The 23971-nt window shown below is 33.2% G+C and overlaps 1 protein-coding gene across 1 annotated transcript in view; it reads left to right on the plus strand.

Moving 5' to 3' along the window:
- Positions 1–23971, plus strand: part of LOC100378373 (polypeptide N-acetylgalactosaminyltransferase 2-like) — an 86944-nt gene that overhangs the window by 40985 nt on the left and 21988 nt on the right. The window contains exons 2-3 of the mRNA XM_006817365.3: positions 20200–20480; positions 23815–23913. Coding sequence (XP_006817428.1) covers positions 20200–20480; positions 23815–23913 — 380 coding nt within the window. The remainder of the gene's footprint in view (positions 1–20199; positions 20481–23814; positions 23914–23971) is intronic.

Consider the following 23971-nt stretch of genomic DNA (forward strand, 5'->3'; position numbering starts at 1 on the left):
TCATTATATATCCTGAAAACCATATTTCGATAATCAAAGCAGGTAAATGCACGGTACCAACTTTATTTCGACCTCATGTTACTGATAATAAGAGCTACCTGATTGTCTAACATGTGACCTAATTAATTATGAAACAGAATCTTATCAGCTTGGGCCCCGGTGACGCCGCTTGCGGCTTTAATTAGGGGCCCAAGCCCAAAGGGCGAGGCCCCTATTCTTATTGTCCGGTTTTTTCTTCTTTCTTTCTTCTTCTTTCTTCCGTAACTTTTTTCGTCAAGCCGTTTGAGAAAAACGCTTAACGGAATGGTCTGATAATGCTCTATACTGATAGTCCCTAATGTGAACTGGTGCAACATGCTTTCAGAATTTCGATTGGTCCATTAGTTTGGCAGCCATTTTGGATTGAAATAAAACCGGAAGTGGCTGTTTGACCACTTTCTGAGGGTCTAGGCGTCTAGATTTTTTTATGGTATATAGTACAACTCATGTGTAATAGATATCAGCAATAAAAACCTTAGCGGTCATGTGACTTTTGCCGCCATTTTGTTTTTCCTAAAAATGGCAAAAAACACTTAAAAATCTTCTTCTTCAGAACAATCAAGCAGAATGCTCTCATATGTAGTATTTAGCTTCTATGTATGAAGCTCATTTACGTTTGATAAAATTGTTATGATTGGTCACATGGTTTGGCCGCCATTTTGGGTTTCTTCTAAACAGGAAGTAGTTTTTTACTCATGACACACTAGAGGGATTATTTTCAATTTTGCTTCATGGCATCTGTGTATCAAGCCCTTTCAGAAACCTAAAAAAAATTTCAGATCAGTCACATGGTTTGGCCGCCATTTTGGATTTTAAGCAAAATTGACCAAAAGTTTGGGTATTTGTTTCTCAGAGACGATTCAACCAATCTACTAGATGTTTTTATATTTACCATGCCTGGCCTTAGCTGCATACGAGAAAAATAATATTATTTTGATCAGTCACGTGGTTTGGCTGCCATCTTGGATTTTGTGAAAATAGAAATTATGCAACTACATGTTTTGTATTAGTCTGATTTCTTTAATATTTTGTATGTGCATTTGTGTCATCAGATGCATCATTTTGCCCCAATAGCACACTGTTAGGCCACGTGGCTGGGCACCCATGGGGTGGGGGCTTCTAACCTCATTAATATGCATAACTGTTATAACTCAATCACTGTTGTAGTTAGGAAGATGAATCCTGTGTTATTATGACAACATTGAACAAGAGATTTGATTAAAATAACAGATGACCATATATGGTTATGTGAACTCAATAATATGCATAACCATTATATCTCAAACACTGTTGCAGTTAGGAACATGAATCCTGTGTTATTATGACAACAGTGAACAAGAGATTTGATTAAAATAACAGATGACCATATATGGTCATGTGAACTCATTAATATGCATAACCATTATATCTTAAACTTTTTTGCAGTTAGGAAGATGAATCATGTGTCATTATGACAACAGTGAACAAGAGATTTGATTAAAATAACAGATGACCATATTTGGTCATGCGAACTCATTAATATGCATAACCATTATATCTTAAACACTGTTGCAGTTAGGAAGATGAATCCTGTGTTATTATGACAACAGTGAACAAGAGATTTGATTAAAATAACAGATGACCATATATGGTCATGTGAACTCATTAAGATGCATAGCAGTCATATCTGAAACACTGTCGCAGAACAGGACATGTAACTAGTGTCATTATGAAGACATTGAATGAAAGATGTAACTGACATTAGAAATGGCTATATATGATTATGTAATCTCATTATTGTGCATAAGAACATCGCTCATTATATATCCTGAAAACCATATTTCGATAACGAAACCAGGTAAATACATGGTACCAACTTCATTTTGACCTCATGTTACTGATCATTCATGCTACCTGATTGTCTAACATGTGACCTCATTAATTATGAAACAGAATCTTGTCAGCTTGGGCCCCGGTGACGCCGCTTGCGGCTTTAATTAGGGGCCCAAGCCCGAAGGGCGAGGCCCCTATTCTTATTGTCCGGTTTTTTCTTCTTTCTTTCTTCTTTCCGCCGTAACTTTTTTCGTCAAGCCGTTTGAGAAAACTGCTGAACGGAATGGTCTGATAATGCTCTATACTGATAGTCCCTAATGTGAACTGGTGCAACGTGCTTTCAGAATTTAGATTGGTCAATTAGTTTGGCAGCCATATTGGATTGAAATAAAACCGGAAGTGGCTGTTTGACCACTTTCTGAGGGTCTAGGCGTCTAGATTTTGTTATGGTATATAGTACAACTCATGTGTAATAGATATCAGCAATAAAAACTTTAGCGGTCATGTGACTTTTCCCGCCATTTTGTTTTTCCTAAAAACGGCAAAAAACACTTGAAAATCTTCTTCTTCAGAACCACCTAGCAGAATGCTCTCATATGTTGTATTTAGCTTCTATGTATGAATCCCATTTATGTTTGAAAAAATTATTACGATTGGTCACGTGGTTTGGCCACCATTTTGGATTTCTTCTAAACAGGAAGTAGTTTTTTACTCTGGCAACACTTGAGGGATTATTTTCAATTTTGCTTCATGGCATCTGTATATCAAACCCTTTCAGAAACCTAAAAAAGATTTCAGATCAGTCACATGGTTTGGCCGCCATCTTGGATTTTAAGCAAAATTGACCAAAAGTTTGGGCATTTGTTTCTCAGAGGTGATTCAACCAATCTAATAGATGTTTTTATATTTACCATGCCTGGCCTTAGCTCCATATGAGAAAAATAATATTATTTTGATCATCACATGGTTTGGCCGCCATCTTGGATTTTATGAAAACAAATCTTGTGCAATTACATGTGTTGTATTGGTCAGATTTGGCTAAAATTGTATATGTGCATTCTACTCTTCAGATGCATTCTTTTAACCGAATGGCACGTGGCTGGGTTTTGTCGCTGGGCGCCTGAGGGGTGGGGGCTTCTAAACTCATTAATATGCATAACTGATATATCTCAAGCACTGTTGGAGTTAGGAAGATGAAACCTGTGTTATTATGACAACATTAAACAATTGATTTCATTAAAATAACAGATTACCATATATGGTCATGTGAACTCATTAATATGCATAACCATTATATCTCAAACACTGTTGTAGTAAGGAAGATGATTCCTGTGTTATCATGACAACAGTGAACAAGAGATTTGATTAAAATAACAGATGACCATAGATGGTCATGTGAACTCATTAATATGCATAACCATTATATCTTAAACACTGTTGCAGTTAGGAAGATGAATCCTGTGTTATTATGACTACAGTGAACAAGAGATTTGATTAAAATAACACATGACCATATATGGTCATGTGAACTCATTAATATGCAAAGCAGTCATATCTAAAACACTGTCGCAGAGCAGGATATGTAACCAGTGTCATTATGAAGACATTGAATGAAAGATGTAACTGACATTAGAAATGGCTATATATGATTATGTAATCTCATTATTGTGCATAAGAACAAGGCTCATTATATATCCTGAAAACCATATTTCGATAACCAAACCAGGTAAATACATGGTACCAACTTCATTTTGACCTTATGTTACTGATAATTCAAGCTACCTGATTGTCTAACATGTGACCACATTAATTATGAAACAGAATCTTGTCAGCTTGGGCCCCGGTGACGCCGCTTGCGGCTTTAATTCTTCTTCTTTCTTCTTCTTCTTTCTTCCACAACTTCTTTCGTCAAGCCGTTTGAGAAAACCGCTGAACAGAATGGTCTGATAATGCTCTATACTGATAGTCCATAATGTGAACTGGTGCAACATGCTTTCAGAATTTCGATTGGACAATTAGTTTGGCAGCCATATTGGATTGAAATAAAACCGGAAGTGGCTGTTTGACCACTTTCTGAGGGTCTAGGCGTCTAGATTTTTTTATGGTATATAGTACAACTCATGTGTAATAAATATCAGCAATAAAAACTTTAGCGGTCATGTGACTTTATCCGCCATTTTGTTTTTCCTAAAAACGGCAAAAAACACTTGAAAATCTTCTTCTTCAGAACCACCAAGCAGAATGCTCTCACATGTAGTATTTAGCTTCTATATATGAATCCCATTTATGTTTGAAAAAATGTTTACGATTGGTCACGTGGTTTGGCCACCATTTTGGATTTCTTCTAAACAGGAAGTAGTTTTTTACTCTGGCAACACTTGAGGGAATATTTTCAATTTTGCTTCATGGCATCTGTGTATCAAGCCCTTTCAGAAACCTAAAAAAAATTTCAGATCAGTCACATGGTTTGGCCGCCATTTTGGATTTTAAGCAAAATTGGCCAAAAGTTTGGGTATTTGTTTCTCAGAGACGATTCAACCAATCTACTAGATGTTTTTATATTTACCATGCCTGGCCTTAGCTGCATACGAGAAAAATAATATTATTTTGATCAGTCACGTGGTTTGGCCGCCATCTTGGATTTTGTGAAAATAGAAATTATGCAACTACATGTTTTGTATTAGTCTGATTTCTTTCAAATTTTGTATGTGCATTTGTGTCATCAGATGCATCATTTTGCCCCAATAGCACACTGTTAGGCCACGTGGCTGGGCACCCATGGGGTGGGGGCTTCTAACGTCATTAATATGCATAACTGTTATAACTCAAGCACTGTTGTAGTTAGGATGATGAATCCTGTGTTATTATGACAACCTTGAACAAGAGATTCGATTAAAATAACAAATGACCATATATGGTCATGTGAGCTCATTAATATGCATAACTGTCATATCTCAAACACTGTTGCAGTTAGGAAGTGGAATCATGTGTTATTATGACAACATTGAACAAAAGATTTGATTAAAATAACAGATGACCATATATAGTCACGTGAGCTCATTAATATGCGTAATCGTTATATCTCAAACACTGTTGCAGTTAGGAAGATGAATCCTGTGTCATTATGACAACAATGAACAAGAGATTTGATTAAAATAACAGATAACCATATATGGTCATGTGAACTCATTAATATGCATAACCATTATATCTTAAACACTGTCGCAGTTAGGAAGATAAATCCTGTGTCATTATGACAACAATGAACAAAAGATTTGATTAAAATAACAGATAACCATATATGGTCATGTGAACTCATTAATATGCATAGCAGCCATATCTGAAACACTGTCGCAGTTAGGAAGATGAATCCTGTGTTATTATGACAACAGTGAACAAGAGATTTGATTAAAATAACAGATGACCATATATGGTCATATGAACTCATTAATATGCATAACCATTATATCTTAAACACTGTTGCAGTTAGGAAGATGAATCCTGTGTTATTATGACAACAGTGAACAAGAGATTTGATTAAAAATAACAGATGACCATATATGGTCATGTGAACTCATTAATATGCAAAGCAGTCATATCTAAAACACTGTCGCAGAGCAGGACGTGTAACAAGTGTCATTATGAAGACATTGAATGAAAGATGTAACTGACATTAGAAATGGCTATATATGATTATGTAATCTCATTATTAAGAACATGGCTCATTATATATCCTGAAAACCATATTTCGATAACCAAACCAGGTAAATACATGGTACCAACTTCATTTTGACCTCATGTTACTGATAATTCAAGCTACCTGATTGTCTAACATGTGACCACATTAATTATGAAACAATCTTGTCAGCTTGGGCCCCAGTGACGCCGCTTGCGGCTTTAATTCTTCTTTCTTTCTTTCTTCCGTAACTTTTTTCGTCAAGCCGTTTGAGAAATCCGCTGAACGGATTGGTCTGATAATGTTCTATACTGATAGTCCCTAATGTGAACTGGTGCAACATGCTTTCAGAATTTTGATTGGTCAATTAGTTTGGCAGCCATATTGGATTGAAATAAAACCGGAAGTGGCTGTTTGACCACTTTCTGAGGGTCTAGGCGTCTAGATTTTTTTATTGTATATAGTACAACTCATGTGTAATGAATATCAGCAATAAAAACTTTAGCGGTCATGTGACTTTTCCCGCCATTTTGTTTTTCCTAAAAACGGCAAAAAACACTTAAAAATCTTCTTCTTCAGAACCACCAAGCAGAATGCTCTCATATGTGGTATTTAGCTTCTATATATGAATCCCATTTATGTTTGAATAAATGTTTACGATTGGTCACGTGGTTTGGCCACCATTTTGGATTTCTTCTAAACAGGAAGTAGTTTTTTACTCTGGCAACACTTGAGGGAATATTTTCAATTTTGCTTCATGGCATCTGTGTATCAAGCCCTTTCAGAAACCTAAACAAAATTTCAGATCAGTCTCATGGTTTGGCCGCCATTTTGGATTTTAAGCAAAATTGACCAAAAGTTTGGGTATTTGTTTCTCAGAGACGATTCAACCAATCTACTAGATGTTTTTATATTTACCATGCCTGGCCTTAGCTGCATACGAGAAAAATAATATTATTTTGATCAGTCACGTGGTTTGGCCGCCATCTTGGATTTTGTGAAAATAGAAATTATGCAACTACATGTTTTGTATTTGTCTGATTTCTTTCAAATTTTGTATGTGCATTTGTGTCATCAGATGCATCATTTTGCCCCAATAGCACAATGTTAGGCCACGTGGCTGGGCACCCATGGGGTGGGGGCTTCTAACCTCATTAATATGCATAACTGTTATAACTCAAGCACTGTTGTAGTTAGGATGATGAATCCTGTGTTATTATGACAACCTTGAACAAGAGATTCGATTAAAATAACAAATGACCATATATGGTCATGTGAGCTCATTAATATGCATAACTGTCATATCTCAAACACTGTTGCAGTTAGGAAGTGGAATCCTGTGTTATTATGACAACAGTGAACAAGAGATTTGATTAAAATAACAGATGACCATATATAGTCACGTGAGCTCATTAATATGCATAATCGTTATATCTCAAACACTGTTGTAGTTAGAAAGATGAATCCTGTGTCATTATGACAACAGTGAACAAGAGATTTGATTAAATAATAGATAACCATATATGGTCATGTGAACTCATTAATATGCATAGCAGTCATATCTAAAACACTGTCGCAGTTAGGAAGATGAATCCTGTGTTATTATGACAACAGTGAACAAGAGATTTGATTAAAATAACAGATGACCATATATGGTCATGTGAACTCATTAATATGCATAACCATTATATCTTAAACACTGTTGCAGTTAGGAAGATGAATCCTGTGTTCTTATGACAACAGTGAACAAGAGATTTGATTAAAATAACAGATGACCATATATGGTCATGTGAACTCATTAATATGCATAGCAGTCATATCTGAAACACTGTCGCAGAGCAGGACATGTAACTAGTGTCATTATGAAGACATTGAATGAAAGATGTAACTGACATTAGAAATGGCTATATATGATTATGTAATCTCATTATTGTGCATAAGAACATGGCTCATTATATATCCTGAAAACCATATTTTGATAACCAAACCAAGTAAATACATGGTACCAACTTCATTTTGACCTCATGTTACTGATAATTCAAGCTACCTGATTGTCTAACATGTGACCACATTAATTATGAAACAGAATCTTGTCAGCTTGGGCCCCGGTGACGCCGCTTGCGGCTTTAATTCTTTCTTTCTTTCTTTCTTCCGTAACTTTTTTCGTCAAGCCGTTTGGGAAAACCGCTGAACGGAATGGTCTGATAATGCTCTATACTGATAGTCCCTAATGTGAACTGGTGCAACATGCTTTCAGAATTTCGATTGGTCAATTAGTTTGGCAGCCATATTGGATTGAAATAAAACCGGAAGTGGCTGTTTGACCACTTTCTGAGGGTCTAGGCGTCTAGATTTTTTTATGGCATATAGTACAACTCATGTGTAATAGATATCAGCAATAAAAACTTTAGCGGTCATGTGACTTTTCCCGCCATTTTGTTTTTCCTAAAAACGGCAAAAAACACTTAAAAATCTTCTTCTTCAGAACCACCAAGCAGAATGCTCTCATATGTAGTATTTATCTTCTATATATGAATCCCATTTATGTTTGAAAAAATTATTGTGATTGGTCACGTGGTTTGGCCGCCATATCGGGTTTCTTCTAAACAGGAAGTAGTTTTTTTACTCATGCCACACTTGAGAGATTATTTTCCATATTGCTGTATGGCATCTCTATATCAATCTCTTTCAGAAACCTAAAAAAGATTTCAGATCAGTCACATGGTTTGGCCGCCATCTTGGATTTTAAGCAAAATTGTCCAAAAGTTCGGGCATTTGTTTCTCAGAGGTGATTCAACCAATCTACTAGATGTTTTTATATTTACCATGCCTAGCCTTAGCTCCATATGAGAAAAATAATATTATTATGATCAGTCACATGGTTTGGCCGCCATCTTGGATTTTATGAAAACAAATCTTGTGCAATTACATGTGTTGTATTGGTCCGATTTGGATAAAATTGTATATGTGCATACTACTCTTGATATGCATTCTTTCAACCGAATGGCACGTGGCTGGGTTTTGTCGCTGGGTGCCTAAGGGGTGGGGGCTTCTAACCTCATTAATATGCATAACTGATATATCTCAAGCACTGTTGGAGTTAGGAAGATGAAACCTGTGTTATTATGACAACATTAAACAATTGATTTCATTAAAATAACAGATTACCATATATGGTCATGTGAACTCATTAATATGCATAACCATTATATTTTAAACACTGTTGTACTTAGGAAGATGAATCCTGTGTTATTATGACAACAGTGAACAAGAGATTTGATAAAAATAACAGATGACCGTATATGGTCATGTGAACTCATTAATATGCATAGCAGTCATATCTAAAACACTGTCGCAGAGCAGGACATGTAACTAGTGTCATTATGAAGACATTGAATGAAAGATGTAACTGACATTAGAAATGGCTATATATGATTATGTGATCTCATTATTGTGCATAAAAACATGGCTCATTTTATATCCTGAAAACCATATTTCGATAACAAAACCAGGTAAATACATGGTACCAATTTCATTTTGATCTCATGTTACTGATAATTCAAGCTACCTGATTGTCTAACATGTGATCTCATTAATTATGAAACAGAATCTTGTCAGCTTGGGCCCCGGTGACGCCGCTTGCGGCTTTAATTTTCTTTCTTTCTTTCTTCCGTAACTTTTTTCGTCAAGCCGTACGAGAAAACCCCTGAACAGAATGGTGTAAAAATGGTCTATAATGATAGCCCCTAACGTGAACTGGTGCAACATGCTTTCAGAATTTTGATTGGTCAATTAGTTTTGCAGCCATATTGGATTGAAAATCAACCGGAAGTGGCTATTTCACCACTTTCTGAGGGTCTAGGCGTCTAGATTTTTTCATGGTATATAGTACAACTCATGTGTAAGAAATATCAGCAATAAAAACTTTAGCGGTCATGTGACTTTTCTCGCCATTTTGTTTTTCCTAAAAACTGCAAAAAACACTTAAAAATCTTCTTCTTCAGAACCACCAAGCAGAATGCTCTCATATGTAGTATTTAGCATCTATATATGAAGCTCATTTACGTTTGCAAAAATTGTTATGATTGGTCACATGGTTTGGTCGCCATTTTGTATTCCTTCTAAACAGGAAGTAGTTTTTTACTCATGCCACACTTGAGCGATTATCTCAAATATTGCTGCATGGCATGCCTCTATCTAACGTTTTCAGAAACCTAAAAAAGTTTTCTGATCAGTCACATGGTTTGGTCGCCATCTTGGATTTTGAGCAAAATTGATCAAAAGTTTGAGTATTTGTTTCTCAGAGGTGAGTCAACGAATCTACTAGATGTTTTTATATTTACGATGCCTGGCATTAGCTACGTATGAGAAAAATAATATTATTTTGAACAGTCACGTGGTTTGGCCACCATCTTGGATTTTGTGAAAATAGAAATTATGCAACTACATGTTTTGTATTTAATAGTCTGATTTCTTTCAAATTTTGTATGTGCATTTGTGTCATCAAATGCATCATTTTGTCCCAATAGCACACTGCTAGGCCACATGGCTGGGCACCTATGGGGTGGGGGCTTCTATCCTCATTAATATGCATAACTGTTATAACTCAAGCACTGTTGTACTTAGAATGATGAATCCTGTGTTATTATGACAACGTTTAACGAGAGATTTGATTAAAATAACAAATGACCATATATGGTTATGTGAGCTCATTAATATGCATAACTGCCATATCTCAAACACTTGCAGTTAGGAAGATAAATCCTGTGTTATTATGAAAACAATGAACAGGAGATTTAATTAAAATAACAGATGACCATATATGGTCATGTGAGCTCATTAATATGCATAACTGTCATATCTCAAACACCACTGCAGTTAGGAAGATGAATCCTGTGTTATTATGACAACGTTAAATTAGAGATTTGATTAAAATAACAGATGACCATATATGGTCATGTGGGCTCATTAATATGCATAATCATTATATCTCAAACACTGTCACAGTTAGGAAGATGAATCCTGTGTTATTATGACAACAGTGAACATGAGATTTGATTAAAATAACAGATGACCATATATGGTCATGTGAACTCATTAATATGCATAGCAGTCATATCTGTAACACTGTTACAGAACGGGATATGTAACTTGTACCATAATGAAGGCATCAAACGAAAGATGTAAATGACATAAGAATTGGCCATATATGATCATGTAACCTCATTATTATCCATAAACACATGGCTCATTATATATTTTGAAAACCATATCTCAATAACAAGACCAGGTAAATACATGGTACCAACTTCATTTCGACCTCATGTTAATGATAATTCAAGCTACCTGATTGTCTAACATGTGACCTTATTAATTATGAAACAGAATCTTGTCAGCTTGGGCCCCGGTGACGCCGCTTGCGGCTTTAATTTTGAATTCTTGTTGAAAACATTAATTTTCATTTTCTAATGATATCTTGTGTTCTTTAGTTGAAATGTGCATAGCTAACAGCAGAGCTATCTCAGCCGAGAGGCTGCTTGTTGTGAATATTTTTGTCATTTTTGGTAAAAAGTGATATTTTCAACTTCTTGTTAAAAGCCGCAAGTCCAATTGCATTGATATTACATATATATGTACTACATGTGGACCTCTCTCAGATTTGTTCATTTTGTAATGATATCTTCAATTCTCTAATTTTGGTTTAAATTTTTTTGTCATTTTTGGTAAAAAGTGATTCGACTTCTTGTTAAAAACCCCAAGTCCAATTGCTTTGATATTACATATATAGGTACTACATGTGGATCTCTCTCAGATTTGTTCATTTTGTAATGATATCTTCAATTCTCTAATTTTGGTGAATATTTTGGTCATTTTTGGTAAAAAATGATATTTTCAACTTCTTGTTAAAAACCGCAAGTCCAATTGCTTTGATTTTACATATATAGGTACTACATGTGGACCACTCTCAAATTTGTTCATTTCATGATGATATCTTTAATTTTCTAATTTTGGTGAATATTTTTGTCATTTTTGGTAAAAAGTGATATTTTGAACTTCTTTTTTAAAAACCGCAAGTCCAATTGCTTTGATATTACATATATAGGTACTACATGTGGACCACTCTCAAATTTGTTCATTTCATGATGATATCTTTAATTTTCTAATTTTGGTGAATATTTTTGTCATTTTTGGTAAAAAGCGATATTTTATTCTTGTTAAAAACCACAATCTTTTATGGTGAAAAATGATATTTTTGAATTCTTGTTGAAAACAGCAAGTCCCATTTGCATTGATACTCTGCATATTGTTCATTTTCTAATATATCTTCTGTTCTTTAATTGAAATGTGCATTGCTAACAGCATAGCTATCTCAGCCGAGAGGCTGCTTGTTTAATATTGTGAGAGAGGTAATGTTGATCATATGGACAGAGAGCAAAAGTAACAAAGGACAAAGAGCAAAAGTGACGAAAGACAGAGAGCAAAAGGACAATTTTATGATGAGGTTTCAGTCTGGTAAATGTTTGCTTTAAAATAAAATCATGATTGGTGGCTTGGCTTGATCTATGAGATTGAGTACTCCCACTGTAAAAGACATTCATACTTGCAATATTTATGAGTAACAATGACATACACATGTCCTGAAAAATATAACAGAGCAGAGATAAGATGTTATGTGAGTAAATAATTTATTGGGCTTCAGAAAATTGTGAGGTGTTGTAAAACAGTCAGTTGGATCATCATTATTCACTGAAGATATTCGTTACTGGATATTAGATTTAAGTACATACATGTATGCAATTCAGTTTTACATTCAGTTACTGTAAAACATGGTGAAAAAGCGGCATGCAATTTTAGCGAATTGTGGTAAAATGACGTAATAGTCTTTTTTTTTAGAGAAATGTTGATTTAGCAAATCTCTCTTGTCATTGTTGATTTCTATGTTTGGCGGCCATTTTGAATTCATAATAAAGTCATAAGCGACATCTTGAATTAGCGAATCAGTTCTCTTGCTAAATCCGCGAAAAAGACATGCTCGCGAAAGGGATATGTTTTACAGTATATCAGAAATATCTATTAGTTCTGGGGTTTGATGAATTAAGGCAGCATCAGAGGAAAATGAGTTAAAAATTGTCCTATGATTCAGACATGCTCGAATGTTACTAAGTATGCTACTATAACAGCCTATACATCATCTGAAAGCTTAATTATAAAGGAATACAGTAGTAACCTGACAGTCAACTTTGCTAACAAAATAGATAAATTGATCATACATGTATATCATGTACAGACTTGTATAATTTCTGTTATCATTGAATGCCTTTATTGTATTGTTCTAAATACATTTACGGTATGAAATGGCTGTTAAACTATTCATTTTCCAACTTTCAATGGGGTTGGAGAAATCCTTCATTGTCACATGCACTGTGGCAACAGAATAAATAGCTATCAACATTGGTTACTTTCCATCATTCAAAACAGATCTATAATCCATTGCTTTGCAAATGATATATTTTAATTTTGCATGAAAATTCATGTGTATTGCTCTTGTAAAAGAAACAAGTGTATTTATAAGCTAGCATTACACTGTACCCGAACATTTCTGAATGCATACGTTCCGTTTTTTACTCCCATGTGCGAGTCCTTGCAGTTACCCGTTCTTGTAGTATACATAGGTTCTCTGGTACAATGCACAGACTTGATTAGTTTTTGGTAAAAATTAGTTTATTTTCGGGTTTTCCATCAATCTCTTGATTAATCGTCACATTTCAATGAAATTTGGTACATATATGCTCTGTGACAATGGAATAATAATAATTTAATTTAATTTAATTTTTCAGCTTTCCCACTGATACTAGTATCTCAAAAACATTCCAATGAAACTTAAATAATGATTAGTTTTGGTTACAATCATTTGCATATTAATTACCTAATTAGCATATTAATTGGACAGTTTCAAGCATTTTTACTTTTTCTCATATACCATTAAACAGATCTCGATGGAACTTGGTACATGTACATAGATGCTTAGTTTTGGTTGAAATCATGTGCATATGAATGACCTTGTTTGCATAATAATTACCGGTAGCCAATTTTAAGTATTTTCACTTGTTTCTCAAGTACCATTCAACTAAGTTTAATGAAACGTGGCACATAGATGCTCTTGAATGATGTGGCAGTGCAAACCTATTTTGGGTTGAAATCCGTGTACTGTAAAATCTGTATTAGAAGCCGATTTTTTATTAAAATGGTACAATACAACAGGGGAGACGGGGCTTCTATTAGAACATCTGCATGTATGACAAATCATGGATTTTGGTTTAAAAAAAATGGATGCGACTTCTATTAGGGATGTGCTGCTAATACAGATTTTACGGTATATTAATGACCTAATTTGCTTATAAATTTTCATAAATTAATTAATTTATAGATTCTACGCTAATTTTAGTTCTGCGCTTGAACTTATTATACGATTTTCACACATATAGCAAAACAAGGAGTTCTAACGAAAGTTTCTTTGAACCCTCTTTTGAAAACCATGTGTGAACAGATTACTTCTGTTTATACTATTTTGGTGAAAGTGACAGTAAAGTGCTCAAACCCTACATTTCTTGGCATGTGTAAATAAGACTTTAGTGTAAGATGCTGTGTGGTGAAAGTCACTTTAGTGTGTCCTACACTGTATTGGCTGGAGTGTTATTGCTATGTTAAATCATTCATTAAACTAAATAAATTACTGTTATGCTCTAGGACATTCTCGTACTTTCACTTTGTATAATTCTATTATATAGGGATTATAACAACATTTTCCACTAAATAAAATTGATAATGTGTCTTCTGTGAGTGATCATAACAACATGCATATCAAGATAATCCTGGGTTTTTTAATCTTATTTTTAATCACAGGTGATTTTGTTCATTTATTTCTTAATCTTATGTGTGGGTGGGTAAATGTAAAACGAACAACTCATGGCTAAACCTCAATTACATACACTGTACAGAAAATAAAATGATATTGAGATTTTTTAATGATTTTTTAAAAATTATTTCAGTTTCAGTCAATGCTTATAAAATAGAAGCTGGTAATATTCAAGTGGTTTCCATGGAAACAATAAGCTTTAATCTATTTTTACATGTTCACATTAATTAAATTTAGTGGATTTCAACATTTTTCAAAATTGTGTATGTGTAAGGTTTTATGTATTTATGTCTACTCGTATCTTGGACATGCCTGGGCCAATCACATTTACCCATCATACATACATGTACATCACACTTCTTGGAAGATATATGCATGCCTATTTGTTTACAGTCAATTTCAAGATGACTAAATGGCGATCATTTAATGCCAATAATTCACAAAAATCAATCATTTTTGCCATTCTGGAATCAAATCTTGGTCATGCATTGATAGATTTTCTTTGAACGTAGTAAGTATATACATGGCGTACATTATTTTGTTTTTGAGAACAAATTCAAAATAGCTGACTGACAGACATTTTTGTATTTTGCCCAATTTTAACGGATCATGCTATGACCAAAAACAAATATTTGTTCTGGTCTTACTACATGTAAAGCCAAAATGTATGTATGCTTCTATTGGAGATGCTCTTTCTCTAATAGACCAAATACAGTACATGGTACAGTACATGGTCTCAGGTGTGAACACTTCTCAAAATTAAAAATAATTTCCTTTATTTTTGCATGTGTGAAAAAAATAACTAGTGAGGATTTTATATAGACTCTATGGAAGTCTACGGATTTAATGACAAAATTTGTTTTCTTTGAGGTTTAGGGAACATGCTGCTATAGTGTGATCTCATTTTGTGCATATTATATGACAGTTTTGCTGAACATGATTCACAGTGAAAAATATCACTTCTAAAGTGATTAATTACATACAGATTTTGACACATAATATTGTTATTGCCATATCTGTCTAATCCTGTGCTACATGTATGTACATATGTAAAAAACACACACAGTAGCTTTCTATATTAAGTAAAGTAGTAAATAGATGAAAGTTGCTTACACTGATAAATATCATATATCTATATTAGCATATGTTTTTATGTTCTGCATACTGGTATATATTTTAATATGTTGATGAAAACATCCGGTTATTTTGAATAGTCAACAATGATTACTGAATATTGCCTACTAACTTAAAGAAGGATTGTTGTGTAACTTTCCTTAATTAATAAATGGAAGATCAACTTTGTTATTTTTTAATTTATACATAGTTTGAGTAATTATGAATATGAAGTAAATTTTCTGGATGAAATACATGTTTATTATCATACATCTGTCACCATAACACCATAAGTTACAGCGTGTTGTAATTTTGCAGTTTTTTTCAGGGTATTTTCATCTTGCCATATACGGATATGCGAATTCCAAATATGGAATGATTACATGCGTAAGCGTCCTCTAATAATAAAAACAAAAATGGCTGCCACCAGGGTTTGACATACAAAGAAGTTTGTTGATTCTGTTCTAAGCTTTTTGGATTTTCATGATGTATTCCTGGAAGGAAAAGATGTATAATAATAAGGTTATTACGAAGATATGTCAAAGTATGCACTCCGCTGCATGTCGGTCGATACTCTCACTGTACTGTCTTCATGCATATATACTTTAGGGTATCCTCGTAATAACCTCATAGTATGTGGAGAAAACAATACACCATCTTCGCTAGGGTCTATGTATTTCTTTAGCCAGTATGTTTTCAGCGTGTAACATTGTGATGAATATTTGATGAACCAACATGTATTATGGGTACGGTATAATATTTCTGAACTTTTGGAGGAGCAGCGATTGAAATTGATAATAAATTTCTAAATCTGAAAGGAATACAGAATTTGTAATTATGATTTTACACCTGTTTACACCTGTGTATGGATCTCATTCTCCCATACATACATGCATATTCTAATTGAAATCATTGGGAGTGGCTGGGAGAGTGTGAACAGTGTAATATGCCCCCCCCCCTCCCTGCTTTCAATAAATGTTCAGTATTTGCCTGTGTTGTTGTTGTTGTTGTTGTTGTAATACTCAGGTAATACTGACAGATATTGCCTGCAAATAAACCTGGACCGTAAAATGACAAATACATTCTAACAATACATGTACTTGTATAGATCAGTAAATATTTTCATGAGGCATGTTTTGACATAATTGGTTGGTTTAATTTTTGTCTCCCATGTGCGAAGCACATAATGGGAGTCTTTGCAGTTAGTGTGTCTGTGTGTGTGTGTGGGTGTGTGTGTATGTGTGTCCGACTGTTCCACTGCTATCTCAAGAACAATACATCGGTTTTTGATGAAACTTGGTGCATAGATGCTCTGGGCCAATGTGCAGATTTGATTAGGTTTTGGTAAAAATCTATGCTCGTTAATTACCTAATTTGCATGATAATTAGCTAATTTTTAGCTGTTCTATTACTGTTCCACTGATATCTAAAGAACCACTCATTGGATTTTGATGAAACTTGGTACATAGATGCTCTGAATATATGCGCAGATTTGATTAGTTTTTGGTAAAAATCCATGCATATTAATTACCTAATTTGCATGATAATTGGCTATTTTTTAGTGGTTCCATGGGTGTTCCACTGATATTTAAAGAACCACTCATTGGATTTTGATGAAACTTGGTACATAGATGCTCTGAATATATGCGCAGATTTGATTAGTTTTTGGTAAAAATCCATGCATATTAATTACCTAATTTGCATGATAATTAGCTATTTTTTAGTGGTTCCATGACTGTTCCACTGATATCTAAACAACCACTCATTGGATTTTGATGAAACTTGGTACATAGATGCTCTGAACTAATGCTATGTTTTGATTAGTTTTTGCTAATAATCCGTGGATACTAATTACCTAATTTGCATAATGATTAGTCAATTTTCGGTTTTTCCACTGATATCTCAAGTACTAATCATCACATTTCAATGAAACTTGGAACATAGATGTCATATGACACTGCACAGACCTGATAGTTTTTATGGTAATATCAGTACATAAAATTACCTAATTTGCATAATTAATTAATTTTCAGCTTTTGATATAAGTAGTGAGCATTACATTTCAATGAAACTTGGTACTTACATGTACATACTCAAGGACTATGCAGAGATTGATTGTTTCGGATAAATATTTGTGCATATTAATCACCTAATTTGCATAATTAGTTAATTTTCAGCTTTTCCACGGGTATCTCAAGTACTAATCATTGCATTTCAATGAAACTTGTTAGATAGATTCTTTAGGCTTATGCAGAGACCTGATTAGTTTTAGGGTAAATAATTGTGCATCGTAATTACCAAATTTGCATAATTAATTTTCAGCTTTTCTACTGATATCTAAAGTACTAATCATCACATTTCAATGAATCTAGAATTATGCAGAGACTGAATTAGTTTTCGGTAAATATGTGTGCATATTAATCACCTAATTTGCATAATTAACCAATTTCCAACTTTCACACTGATATCTCGGGTACTAATCATCACATATCAATGAATGTTTGTACATGGATGCTGTAGGACAATAGACAGACCTGGATAATTGTGGGTTAAAATCTGTACATCTTAATTACCTAATTTGCATAATTAACCATTTTTAAGCTTTGACACTGATATCTAAAGTACTAATTATTCCTTTTCAATGAAACTTAGTACAAAGATGCTCTAGGACAATGTACAAACCTAATTAGTTTGGGGTAAAACTCTGTTCATATTATTTCCCTAATTAGCATAATAATTCATAATTTTTTGGTTCTAATCACATTTCAATTAAACTTGGTACATAGATTTTCTGTTACATTGCGCAGACCTCATTAGTTTTACACTCAAATCTGTTCATATTAATTTTCTGATTTGCATAATTAGTTTTCAGCTAAGTAATTTCAAATTATATTTAATGTGTCGCCAATACTCTCAGCACATGGGAGTTCTTTCTAAGCTTTCTTTGATTTTTATTGAGTGAAGTTCTGTTGGACAGGTTGAAGCATGTTTTATGATTGAAAGCTCACATTGTTTTTTTATACATACCAGTACATGTATTTGTATGTTTAGATGCACTTCCTGTATACATGATTTAATTGATCCAAATGTTTTTTTAACATGTAATGTTGATGTAAAAATGTTTTGCAGTGAAATCTAAATGAACTGACTACTAGAGGGACATTGTTCAGTTTAGAGGTCTGAATCAACTACTAGAGGGACATTGTTCAGTTTAAAGAAGTCTGAATCGACTGCTTAGAGAAACATTGTTCAGTTTATAGATGTCTGAATCAACTGCTAGTAGAATCTTCTTTATACAATCATGTACCTTTCTAATAGAAGTACAACCTACCGATATATCCTACAAGACCAAATTGCAGTTATGGAAAATTCTGAGTAATTTATAGTGCTGTGCTGTGGAGATAGGACTAGACAATGCAGTTAATTTAATCAGGTTTTACTGTAGTATGTTTAGTGTATGTGATAAACACAGTATGTTTGATGCCTGAATGTATACCCGCCCACCCATCTTTTCACCCATGAAACTTTAACAATTATCAATATGTGTGTTGTAAATAGTAAATAATACAGTGTAATCCAAGCTGTACAGGCAGTGAGATTAGCTTTAAGATGAGATCTTGTGCTAGCAGCTAGAAAACTACTAGTATGTGCTAAGTAAGTTGAGTAGTTGCTATTATTGACATAAACGATGCACTGAAATGAGTGCACTTGTATCACACAGGTGTTTAGACTCGCTAGATTCTCATCAGATTCATTATTTATATACTGTAGAATACTTTATTTTCGCTTGGTTTTTATTTTCGCTGAAGGGATGATTCCGTGAAAATAAAATCCAGAGAATATACTTTTTTTCCTTTATTTCACATTAAACTCATCAAAAATCAGTGAAAATAAATTCCAAGCAAAACGCCCAAAAAGCCTTTTCAGCGAAAATTAATTCCAGCGAAAATAAAGTATTCCACAGTAATGTGAATTCACTTCAGATGGGTGAAAAATGCAACGCACACAATGGAAGTCTTCACAGTTACTCTTTCTGTGTATAATAATATTAATATAATACATTGTAATAATAATAAATTTATTGCATCTTTAGAAATAGTTTCCATTGGTTGACAGCAATAAAATGTTACATATAATAATACTGAAGTAAAATGTCTTCTCTTGAACTCATAATATATTTAAATATCTCTATTTAAACATCCCCTTTTAGCTTCGCTGTCAACTTTGTCGAGCAGAGTTTATCATTTGAGAGATTGACTTCTTCTTGAAAAGGTATATATGTGTACCTTGAGCAGACCTCTCTTAGATTTGTTCATTTCGTGATATCTCTAATTTTGATGAATATTTTTGTAATTTTTGGTCAATTTGCTGATTCTGTTCCAAACATTTTTGATTTTGGAATTCTCATGATGTATTCCTGGAAGGAAAAGATGTATATTAATAAGGTTATTACAAAGATACCTCAAAGTATGTACGCTGTCGAATATTCTCTGTTTTCAAAATATGGCTTCCATACCATAAGTACACACAAAGTCTTTCTAAGCTTTCTCTTTTTGGTACTTTGAACATGGAGTTGCCTGAAAACTGATTGTGTACATGTAGTTGTGTTTTAATAATTTCTGTATTTTATCTTGAATTACAGAGCCATGAAGAAAGAAGGCTAAAATTTCTTGCTTTACAAGCTGGTGGAAACTCACGTGAAGATAAACATATACCGGATTCTTTGAATGTTGACAAAAATTCTCAGACTTTATATTGGGATATAAGACCTGATAAAAGATATAAAAACTTTGATGATAAAGCATATATTTCCAAAACTGTTGTCCAGACTGGACAAGATGCCTATGCAAGAAATAAATTCAACCAGGTGGAAAGTGATAAACTTTCTTATGATCGGGATATCCCCGACACAAGAAATCCATTGTAAGTTAATCTTAATATTTTTAGCTCCGCTGTCGACTTTGTTGAGTGAAGCTTATCATATGAGTGATTGTCCGTCGTCCGTGTCAATGTTTTTACTTTTTCGACTTCTTCTTGAAAACTACAAGCCTGAATGTTTTGATACTTGATGTATTATTGGGTAGACCTCTCTCAGATTTGTTCATTTCATGATGGTATCTTCAATTCTCTAATTTTGGTGAATATTTTTGTCATTTTTGGTAAAAAGTGATATTTTCGACTTCTTGTTAAAAACCGCAAGTGCAATTGCTTTGATATTACATATATAGGTACTACATGTGGACCTTTCTCAGATTTGTTCATTTTGTAATGATATCTTTGATTCTTTAATTTTGGTGAATATTTTTGTCATTTTTGGTAAAAAGTGATATTTTCGACTTCTTGTTAAAAACCGCAAGTGCAATTGCTTTGATATTACATATATAGGTACTACATGTGGACCTTTCTCAGATTTGTTCATTTTGTAATGATATCGTTAATTCTCTAATTTTGGTGAATATTTTCGTCGTTTTTGGTAAAAAGTGATATTTTCGACTTCTTGTTAAAAACCGCAAGTCCAATTGCTTTGATACTACATATATAGGTACTACATGTGGACCTCTCTCAGATTTGTTCATTTTATGATGATATCTTCAATTCTCTAATTTTGGGGAATATTTTTGTCATTTTTGGTAAAAAGTGATATTTTTTACTTCTTGTTAAAAACCAATAGTTCAATTGCTTTGATATTACATATTTAGATACTACATGTAGACCTTTCTCAGATTTGTTCATTTCGTGATGATATCTTCGATTCTTTAATTTTGGTGAATATTTTTGTCATTTTTGGTAGAAAGTGATATTTTCTACTTCTTGTTAAAAACTGTAAGTCTGATTGCTTTGATACTACCGGTATACATATTGTTCATTTTCTAATGATGTCTTCAGTTCTTTAATTGAAATGTGCATTGCTAACAGCGGAGCTATCTCAGCCGATAGGCTGCTTGTTGTCTTCTTGTTATTAAAAACTGCAAGTCCAATTGCTTTGATATTACATGTATAGATGCTACATGTGGACCTTTCTGAGATTGTTCATTTCATGATGATATCTTCAATTCTCTAATTTTGGTGAATATTTTTGTCATTTTTGGTAAAAAGTGATATTTTCGACTTCTTGTTAAAAAACGCAAGTCCAATTGCTTTGATATTACATATATAGGTACTACATATGTACCTCTCTCAGATTTGTTGATTTTGTAATGATACATGTATCTTTAATTTTCTAATTTTGGTGAATATTTTTGTCATTTTTTTGGTAAAAAATGATATTTTCGACTTCTTGTTAAAAACCACAATCATTTATGGTGAAAAATTATATTTTTGAATTCTTGTTGAAAACAGCAAGTCCCATTGCATTGATACTATACATATTGTTCATTTTCTAATGATATCTTCTGTTCTTTAATTGAAATGTGCATTGCTAACAGCGGAGCTACATGTATCTCAGCCGAGAGGCTGCTTGTTATTTATTTCTCTGATAAACAATGTTATTTTACTTACACATGACCCTATTATTCACTCTAGTCATCCAGTGTATTTATTTTGTACTACCCATTGCTAATTGCAGATGTAATATTCACATGTGGGTGCCCTGGAGTGGTGAATAACAAATAATTGTTCATTGTAACTTAGGAAGATCAGTTCTATAATTCAGCATTTTCTAGCCTTGTATGCATACATGTATATACTGCGATACACATCAAATGATTTTAACATTTAAAATTAAGTTTACTATTTTCAATGCTTGTGTCTCTGCGACAACCTAATCTTCTCATCATGATTATTTCCCCTTGTTTATCTATCCTCATATATGTCAGTATCTGTCTGTCATGTTTTTATGATAAAACATGATTTAATGAAAATAAGTAATTCTGTACAATATTATATGTGATTATTATATCGCACAAAAAAATCCTGTTAAAAAACAAGAATAATACTAGAAAATAATTGACGATAAAAAATAAGTTTAATATGTATGATTTTCTATATATTCGGTTACTATGGTTACCACATTACCACTGCATGTATTGCGCTTGATTAAAAGATTTATTAAAATGCAATTTCTCATGTTAAGAAAATATGTTATCTTTATTTTTTTCATACTTGTATATTCCATAGAAATGAAATGATAGAAAGTAAATACTATTCTTAGACATGTTTGTCATTATAGATTGATAAGAAATTGTCCTGTTGACAATTAGTGAATTTTACTTGAATGGAATGGCATTTAATGTAATTCTTTGATATACCTATATCATATGCTGACTGTTAACATTTAAAATTAAGTTTAATATTTTCAATGCATCATTTTCTTCTCATCATGATTATTTCCCCTTATATATCTATCCTCATATATGTCTGTCCTCATATATGTCTGTCCTCATATATGTCTGTCCTCATTGTTAAATTTTGTTTTAAGAAAGTTAGATGTAATACAACTTTGGCTGAAAAACAGTAATTGCTCTGTCTACTGCCAAGCTTCAAATGATGACAATATTTAAACAATGAATTATCAGTTTTATTCATCTTTTAATGTCAGTAACCTCATATTTTGGTTGGCAAAGAAAAATTAATACTTTTATCTTCAGCACCTTCATGCATTGAATGTGTTTTTTGTGTGAATTATAAAAGCAAGTTCAGCCTGGGTAGAACAATTCTTGTAACATTACTGTAAACATAAGAACCACCGTGGAATAATGATTATTAATTAATTCTGCTTCCATGTGAGAATTATCATGTCTGTTCAATAATTAAGTGTTAAATTGTCATCGTTTAAAAAAGTTCATCAAAGAGTTTATCATATGATTACTTTATTTTTGCATGACACACTTTAAAATTTACTACTAATTTACAGTTTACTAGATGAAGGCAATGAATTGCATATTGACTCCATGGGTGTTTTTTTTTTCATCAATATTTTAACCATGGTTTCACGGCTCCAGTATTCTATTTTGATTGTTGGTACAATATGCAAACACTTGTGCCATGGATCCAACCATGTTCAACGAATTTACTTGCGGGTAACTATTGTAGTAATTTTGTTATCTTGGGCGGTTCATTTGAAATGTACTTGCTTCCTGTTTTTACACTTCTTCAATATCATTGGTTCCCTGGTGTAGTATAGTAATCTTCATAATACGACCCAAGTACTTCAAAACCATGGCGATGTATAATTTTAAGTTAAGATTGACTGTCATAAAGGTTATACATCTATGCATATTATGTTTATTTTTGGTGTGACTATCTTTGTTTTACACAGATGTAAGAAGCTTGATTGGAAAACAGCACTTCCACAAACTAGTGTGATTATTACATTTCACAATGAAGCCAGATCAACACTTTTACGTACAGTAGTAAGGTAAGTAAGCTGAAGATTTTTACACAATACCAGTAGTAACAATTAACACAAGCAAGGA

This window comes from Saccoglossus kowalevskii, chromosome 2 (genome assembly GCF_978046115.1).
Source record: "Saccoglossus kowalevskii chromosome 2, keSacKowa6.1, whole genome shotgun sequence".
In the NCBI taxonomy this organism is placed as follows: Eukaryota; Metazoa; Hemichordata; class Enteropneusta; family Harrimaniidae; genus Saccoglossus; species Saccoglossus kowalevskii.